Genomic DNA, 8,820 nt, shown 5'->3' with positions numbered 1-8,820 from the left:
TAATAGAGGGAAGGATCCAGGGAACACTAGGAGGGATAGAGAGGGAAATAATAGAGGGAAGGATCGAGGAACACAGAGAGAGGTAGAGAGGAATATAATAGAAGAAGGGATCCGGGGAACACAGGGAGAGATAGAGAGGGATGTAATAGAGGGAAGGATCCTGGGAACAGAGGGACAGATAGGAAGGGATATAATAGAGGGAAGGATCCAGGGAACATAGGGAGAGATAGAGAGAGATATAATAGAGGGAAGGATCGAGGGAACACAAGGAGAGATGGAGAGAGATATAATAGAGGGAAGGATCCTGGGAACAGAGGGACAGATAGGAAGGGATATAATAGAGGGAAGGATCCAGGGAACATAGGGAGAGATAGAGAGAGATATAATAGAGGGAAGGATCCAGCGAACATAGGGAAAGATAGAGAGGGATGTAATAGAGGGAAGGATCCAGGGAACACGAGGAGGGATAGAGAGGGATATAATAGAGGGAAGGATCGTGGGAACACAGGGACAGATAGAGAGGGATGTAATAGAGGGAAGGATCCAGGGAACACAGGGAGAGATAGAGAGGGATACAATAGAGGGAAGGATCCAGGGAACACAGAGAGAGAGATAGAGAGGGATATAATAGAGGGAAGGATCCAGGGAACATGGGGAGAGATAGAGAGGGATATAATAGAGGGAAGCGTCCAGGAGCACAGCGAGAGGTAGAGAGGGATATAATGGAGGGAAGGATCCGGGGAACACACAGGGAGAGATGGAGAGGGATATAATAGAGGGCAGGATCCAGGAAACTCACCGAGACATAGAGAGGGATATAATAGAGGACAAGATCCAGGGTTAAAGTTAAAAATCACACAACCAGGTTACAGTCCAACAGGTTTATTTGGAAGCACTAGCTTTCAGAGTACTGACCCATCATCAGGTGGTTGTGGAGTGCATGATCATAAGACACAGAATTTAAAGCAAAAGGTTACAGTGTGATGTAACTGAAATTATATTTTGAAAATGACCTGGAGTGTTTGTTATGTCTCTCATCTTTTAGAATGACGATGTTGGTTTCTGTTCTTTCATAGGTAAATCACAAAACTTTTTTTTAAAAGTTACTTTCTCAAGTGAACTTTAATAATTGGTGTCACATCGGCCCAGATAATGCTTTTAAGGTGTGAGCTGCCCTCTGTGAGACTGTTTGTACTACAACGGTCAGACACATGGAGACATAGCGAGGGATATAATCGAGTGCAAGATCCAGGGAACACACGGAGACATAGAGAGGGGTATGATAGAGGGCAAGACCCAAGAAACAGAGAGAGACAGAGAGAGGGATACACGAGTGGACAATATCCAGGAACCACACAGAGAGATAGAGAAGGATGTCAAAGAGGGCAAAATCTAGGGAACACAGAGAAAGGGGTGGGGGTGTAATAGAGGGCAGGATCCAGGGAACACAGAAAAAGAGATAGAACATTACAGCATAGTACAGGCCCTTCAGCCCTCGATGTTGCACCACCTTGTGAAACCTGTCTGAAACCCATCTAACCTACACTATTCCTTTCTCGTCCATATGCCTATCCAATGACCATTTAAATGTCCGTAAAGTTGGCGATTCTACAATTGTTAGAGGCAGTGTGTTCCATGCTACTATTCTCTAAGTAAAGAACTACCTTTGACATCTGTCCAATATCTATCACCCCTCAATTTAAAGCTATGCCCCCTCGTGCTAGCCATCACCATCTGAGGAAAAAGGCTCTCACTATCCACCCGATCTAACCCTATGATTATCTTGATTCGGAGATGCCAGTGTTGGACTGGGGTGTACAAAGTTAAAAATCACACAACATCAGGTTATAGTCCAACAGGTTTAATTGGAAGCACACTAGCTTTCGGAGCGACGCTCCTTCATCAGGTGATTGTGAAGGGCTCGATCGTAACACAGAATTTATAGCATAAATTTGCAGTGTGATGTAACTGAAATTATACATTGAAGAATTGATTATCTGTTAAGCCTTTCATCTGTTAGAATACAGTTAGAATACAGCTGTTAACAGCTAACCCGAGAATGCAACTTTAAAAAAAAGGGTTTTGTGATTTACACATGAAAGAAGTGAAACTATCACTGTATTCTAACAGATGAAAGGCTTAACAGACAATCAATTCTTCAATCTATAATTTCAGTTACATCACACTGCAAATTTTTGCTATAAATTCTGTGTTACAATCGAGTGCTCCACAATCACCTGATGAAGGAGTGTCACTCCGAAAGCTAGTGTGCTTCCAATTAAACCTGTTGGACTATAACCTGGTGTTGTGTGATTTTTAACTCTGATTATCTTATATGTCTCAATTAAGTCACCTCTTAACCTTCTTCTCTCCAATGAAAACAGCCTCAACAGCCTCAATCTTTCCTCTTAAGACTTTCCTCCATACCAGGCAACATCCTAATAAATCTCCTCTGAACCCTTTCCAAAGCTTCCACATCCTTCCTATAAATCAATGACCAAAACTGCATGCAATACCCCAAGTGTGGCTGCACCAGAGTTTTGTACAGCTGCAGCATGACCTTATGGTTCCAAAACTTCATCCCTGTCAAATAAAAGGTAGCAAACCATATACCTTCTTCACAGCCCTATCAACCTGGGTGGCAACTTTGAAAGATCTATGTATATGGACACCAAGATCTCTCTGCTCATCTACACTACCAAGAATTTTACCTTTCGCCCAGTACTCTGCATTCCTGTTACTCCTTCCAAAGTGAATCACCTCACACTTTTCTGCATGAAACACCGTTTGCCACCTCTCAGCCCAGTTCTGCAGGTAATCCATGTCCCTTTGTAACCTACAACATCCTTCAGCACTATCCACAACTGTACCATCCTTAGTGTCATCCGTAAATTCACCAACACATCCTTCTACACCCTTATCCAGGTCGTTTATAAAAATGACAAACAGTAGTGGACCCAAAACAGATCCTTGTGGTACACCACTAGTAACTGAACTCCAGGATGAACATTTCCCATCAACCACTATCCTCTGTCTTCTTTCAGCTGGACAATTTCTAATCCAAACCACAGTATGATTACAATTTAAAACTAGCCTCTTAGCTGCTCCCTTACTGTGAGCACCTCACATAGATTTCTCCAAGGTCAGCTGTGAATTTTGCTATTTGTTTATTTTTCTTAGACAAACTCCGATGGTTAGAGATAGTTGAAATTAAACAGCAGAGACAGTTAGCTGTGCAGATTACTGCTGAGGCAAACTGTGGTCACTTCCTTTCTACCCCCAAAGTTCCAAAACAATGCAACAGTTTATAAAACAGTAAGTATTGTCCCCAGAATTCGAGGAAATCAGCTCCAACATTGAACATACCTCAAAAGAACAACAGCTCTTACAGCCACAAATTTTCCTGTCCTCATCTTGGATTATTTAATATTCATTACTTTAGATTCCTCAATCTCATTCAACCTTTGGACACCAACTGTTTCTGATATGTCTTTTGTGTCTTCTACTGTAAAGACAAACATAAAGTATATGTTTACTGACATCTTATAAATTGTCCTGTCCTATGTTTAAATAACCAACATTTGCTTTTGTTCCCATGTTTGTTTTTATGTACTTATGGAAGCTCTTAAAATGTTTCAATATCTTTTCTTAGTTTACTCTCATGTTCTCCTTTTTCTCCCTCTTCATCAATTTTTAGATCATTCATTCTTGTTTCTTTGTCTAAAATTCTCCCATCCCTCAGGATTGTTATTCTACTTGGCAATACTCTTTTATTGAATGTAGTAGCATTCTTAACCTCTTTAATTGGCCACTTTTTGGGGGGGGGATTTTACTTCCCAATGGAATGTATATTTGTTGAGAATTACAAAGTATTTCCTTAAATTTTCAGTGTTGTTTATTTAACTATGCTTTTAAATCTATTTTTCTGATCTTTCTGGCCAATCAACAGCACGGTGGCTTAGTGGCTAACTCTGCTGCCTCACAACACCAGGGACCTGGGCTCAATTCCACCCTCAGGCAACTATCTTGTTTGCACATTCTCCCGTGTTTGCGCGAGTTGCCTCTGGGTACTCCAGTTTCCTCCCGCAATCCAAAGATGTGCAGGTTAGGTGAATTGGCCAACTAAATTGATTTATACAGTCATAGAGATGTACAGCACAGAAACAGATCCTTTGGTCAAACTCGTCCATGCCGGCCAGATATCCCAACCTAATCTAGTCCCATTTGCCAGCACTTGGCCCATATCTCTCTAAACCCTTCCTGTTCATATACCCATCGAGATGCCTTTTAAAGGTTGTAATTGTAGCAGCCTCCACTCACTTCCTCTGGCAGCTCATTTCATACCCGTACCACCCTCTGCGTGAAAAAGTTGACCCCTAAGGTCCCTTTTATATCTTTCATTTGATTTGATTTGATGTGTACCTAAGTGAAAAGCTTTGTTATGAGCAGTACAGGCAGATCATAGTAAGCAAGAACATGCAGATCGTAGGGTGAAAAATACACAGAGGCAACATGAACAAGATCAGCATTATTTGAAATTATTGAAAAAATTCATCAGTCCAGTAACAGCAGGGAAGAAGCTCTTCTTGAACCTGTTGGTGTGTGTGTTCAAGCTTCTGTATCTCCTGCCTGATGGAAGAAGATGCTGCCTGACCGGCTGTGCTTCTCCAACACCATACTCTTGACTCTAATCTCCAGCATCTGCAATCCTCACTTTCTCCTCCTGATAGAAGAGGTTGAAGGAGATCATTACTCGGGTGGGAGGGGTCTTTGATGATGTTGGCAGCCTTTCCTCAGCAACGGGCCATCTCAATGAGTCCATGGATGGAAAAAGTGAGGACTGCAGATGCTGGAGATCAGAGCTGAAAATGTGTTGCTGGAAAAGCCCTGAAGAAGGACTCATGCCCAAAACGTTGATTCGCCTGCTCCTTGGATGCTGCCTGACCTGCTGCGCTTTTCCAGCAACACATTTTCAGCTCTATGGATGGAAGGCTGCCTTCCATGAGGGTCTGGGCTATGCACACAACCTTCTATAGTTTCTTATGGTCCTGGGCAGAGCAATTACTGTACAGGCCGTTATGTATCTGGACAGTATGCTTGCAATACTGTATCTGTAAACATTGGTGAGGGACAAGACAAGACAAGACAAATTTTCTGACGCTCCTGACTGTCTTCTTGACTGTTACATCAACATGAGAAGTCCAGGACAGGTTGTCGTTTGTTGTCACTTCTAGGTACATGATGCTCTCCACCCTTTCAACATCAGCTCCATTGATGTAGCTGGGGGTGTGCCCTCCTCCCTTGTTTCTGAAGTCAATGATCTGTTCGTTAGTTTTGCCAACATTGAGACAGAGGTTGTTTTTATTGCACCACATCACCAAGCCCTCTATCTCCTTTCTGTATTTCAACTTATCATTGTTTGATATCTGCTCTACCAAGGTGGTGTCATCAGCAAACATGTTTGTTTGGAATTTGTCAACACAGTCATGGGTGTACAAGGAGTACAGTAGAGGGCTGAGAATGCATCCTTGAAGGGCTCCAGTGTTGAGGGTTATTGTGGAGGAGATGCAGTTACCTATCTTCACTGATTGCGGTGTGTGGGTCAGGAAGCTGACGATCCAGTTGCAGAGGGCGGAGCCCAGACCTAAGTCTCAGAGTGTTGAGATCAGATGGGATGGGATAATGGTGTTGAATGCCGAGCTGTAGTTAGTAAGCAGGAGTCTGACATAGGTTCCCTTGTTATCCAGGTGTTCCAGGGGTGAGTGCTGGGCTACGGAATGACATTTCCCTGTGGACTTGTTACAGCGGTAGGCAAATGGTAGAGGAACAAGGGAGGCTGGGAGACAGGAGTTGATTTGCACCATGACCAGCCTCTCGAAGCACTTCATGATTATTGAGGTCAGAGTCACTGGGTGGTAGGCATTACGGCACATTGCATGTGCTTTCTTAGGTACTGGGATGATGGTGGTCTTCTTGAAGCAGGTGGGGACTTTGGCTTGCAGGACTGAGAGGTTGAAGATGTCGATGAATACCTCCCACGAGTTGGTCTGCGCAGGATATAAGTGCTCAGCTGGGGACTCTGTCCGGGCCTGTCATTTTCCTTGGTTTGACTCCCAGGAAGACTGAACTGATGTCTGCAGCAGTGGGCACAGGTGCATATGTCAGGGGCTGTCAGGGCAGGTAACACCATGCCGCTGGAATTCTGCTTGAACCGAGCATAGAAAGCACGCAGGGATGTATCTTTGTCTGCTATCTTGCTCTGTTTCATTTTGTATCCTGTAATGTTGTTTCAGCCTTGCCACAGGGGGCAGGTGCCTACCTGGTAGATTTGAATCTTTAAGTGGGTCTGGTACTGCTTCTTGGCATCCCTAATGGCTTTGTGGAGGTCATATCTGGATTTCATCCAACTTGAATGCTGTACGCCTGGTCTTTAGTAGGGAGTGATTTCCTGGTTCATCCAAGGTTGGAGAACACCTGGATTGATTCATTGGTATACAGTGCTCCACGCATTTGCTAATGAAGTCACTGACAGTGGTGGCATACTGGTCTAGGTTTTCCGCTGAGTACTTGAAGACAGTCCAGTCCACCGATTCCAAGCAGTCCCGGAGATGCTCATCCACTGGCTCGGACCAGCATTGTACTTCCTTTTGTGAACGGTCCTCCCATTTCAGCTTCTACTTGTAAGCTGGAAGGAGGAACACAGCACCATGATCTGATTTTCCAAAGTGTGGGCAGGGTTGGAGTGGTTGGTGTCTTTGATGGTGGTGTAGCAGTGGTCCAGAAAGTTCGGTCCTCTGGTGGGCCAGGAGACATGTTGGTGGTACTTTGGCCTTCAGGTTGGCTTGGTTGAAGTTGTCGTATGATGAATAAGGCCTCGGAGAATTTCATCTCGAGAGTGTTTATGGCATTCTCCACATCCCCATCATGTGGCAGATAGTAGGGATGGCGTTTTACTGTGAGGTATTATAGGTCTGGGGAGCAGTGGCTCACCAGGGTCACTACGTCCGAGCACCAGGAGGTATTGACCAGAAAGTATACCCCACTGCCCTTTCTCTTGCCCTAGGACACCGTGCGTTCCACACGGTGTATGGAGAACTTGTCAGCTTGTAAGGCATAGTTGGGAGTAGCAGGGGTGAGGCAAGTGTCCGTGAAGCAGAGCACACAGCAGTCTCTCAGTTTCCTCTAGAAAGTGAGACTAGATCTGAGTTCTAGGAAAAAGTGAGGACTGCAGATGCTGGAGATCAGAGTCAAGAGTATGGTGCTGGAAAAGCACAGCAGGTCAGGCTGCATCCAAGGAGCAGGAGGATCAATGTTATGGACATAATCCCTTCATCAGGACATCTCAGATCGTCCGTTTTGTTTTCGATAGCCTGGACATCGGCCAGTAGTATGCTGGGGAGGGGGTTCTTGAAACTGATTGTTTCAACCTCATCCTCAGGCCAGCACATTTTCCCTGTTTCCTTGAAGGTTTCCTGCAATTGGACGGTCCCAGGAGTTGGTCATGCAGGTCTGCTGCTCCAGGTAAGTCCGTCAAGTCCGGGCAGGCTGGGCCTGCCACCACCAACTCACCACGCGCAACCCCCCCTCCTCCCCATCCCCTCGAAGTTGTAATTTAGGCCTGAGCTGGTCTGGTCTCCTTGGGGATGGGGATTTTGTTCCTGCACGGTCCCAGGAGTTGGCGGAGTGAGTCTTCTGCTCCTACAGATATGTGAGTCGGGCCTGGCCTCCTTGGCCCACAGTGTCCAGGGATGTACAGGTTAGGTGGATTATCTGTGAAAAATGTAGGGTTATAGGAATAGGGTAGGAGGTGAATCTGAGTGGGATGCTCTTCAGAGGGGTAGTGTGGACTTGATGACCAAATGACCTGCCTCCACACTGTAGGGGATTCTATGATTCTATAATTTGCCTTGCACCTGTGTAAGTCTTAGGTAGGTCACTCAAATGTAAAGTGATATACTGTGACTGTTCTTCCTTAGGGTACCTCTTGTTGCCAGATTACTGATTAAACATCTCGCCTCACACAAAACAAGATGTAAAATATACTCGTTCCTGTTTGTTCTAGAAAATTGTTTCAGATATATTCCACGAACACGCCAATTTTTGCCAGTTTGATGGTTCTATAATGGGCTTTGCAATGTAAACATCTAATTAGCTTCACGGGTGGTGATTAATCGTTAAAAACAAAAAAAGAGTCACGGCTATTAGGTGGGTGAGAAAGTCATTTGGTTATGTCTGCTAGCACTTCCAGATGTAAAGAAAAATTACTTTTGCCAATCTAATTTGTTCAAACTATAAAAGTCCTCTACAATTATTGCATTGCCTTTGTTACAAGTTACAGATAGAGTCATTGAATCAAATAATCCCTACAGTGTGAAACAGACCCTTCAGCCCAATAAATGCGTACTGACCCTCCGAAGAGTAACCCACCTCGACCCATTCCCCTACCCTATTGTCCTATATTTACCCTGACTCAGGCACCTAACCTACACATCCCTGGACACCATGGGACAATTTATCATGGCCAATTCACCTAACCTGCACATCTTGGGATCATGGGAGGAAACCCACGCAGACATGGGGAGAATGTGCAAACTCCACACAGACAATCACCTGAGGCTAGAATCAAATCTGGGTCCCTGGCGCTGGGAGGCAGCAGTGCTAACCACTGAGCCACGTTACCACCCCATGCAGGTAAAGGACATTAAGGTTTGGAGCAAGTCGAGATTAGATTAGATTAGATTACTTTGATTACTTACAGTGTGGAAACAGGCCCTTTGGCCCAACAGGTCCACACCGCCCCGCCAAAGCGCAACTCACCCA

General features: G+C 44.8%; 1 protein-coding gene across 1 annotated transcript in view; it reads right to left on the bottom strand.

Annotated features, from left to right (window-relative positions):
* The window catches only part of rtf1 (RTF1 homolog, Paf1/RNA polymerase II complex component), a 76,639-nt gene extending 70,371 nt beyond the window's left edge, over window positions 1–6,268 (bottom strand). The window contains exons 1-2 of the mRNA XM_043698511.1: window positions 6,040–6,268; window positions 3,438–3,505 (exon numbers count right to left, since the gene is read on the bottom strand). Of these exons, the coding sequence (XP_043554446.1) occupies window positions 3,438–3,505; window positions 6,040–6,268 (297 nt within the window). The remainder of the gene's footprint in view (window positions 1–3,437; window positions 3,506–6,039) is intronic.
* Between the last annotated feature and the right edge of the window lie 2,552 nt (window positions 6,269–8,820).

The sequence above is a fragment of the Chiloscyllium plagiosum genome, chromosome 10, assembly GCF_004010195.1.
Source record: "Chiloscyllium plagiosum isolate BGI_BamShark_2017 chromosome 10, ASM401019v2, whole genome shotgun sequence".
NCBI classification, from domain to species: Eukaryota; Metazoa; Chordata; class Chondrichthyes; order Orectolobiformes; family Hemiscylliidae; genus Chiloscyllium; species Chiloscyllium plagiosum.
Note: the sequence above shows the minus strand (reverse complement) of the source record. Positions and strands in the feature narration are given on the sequence as shown.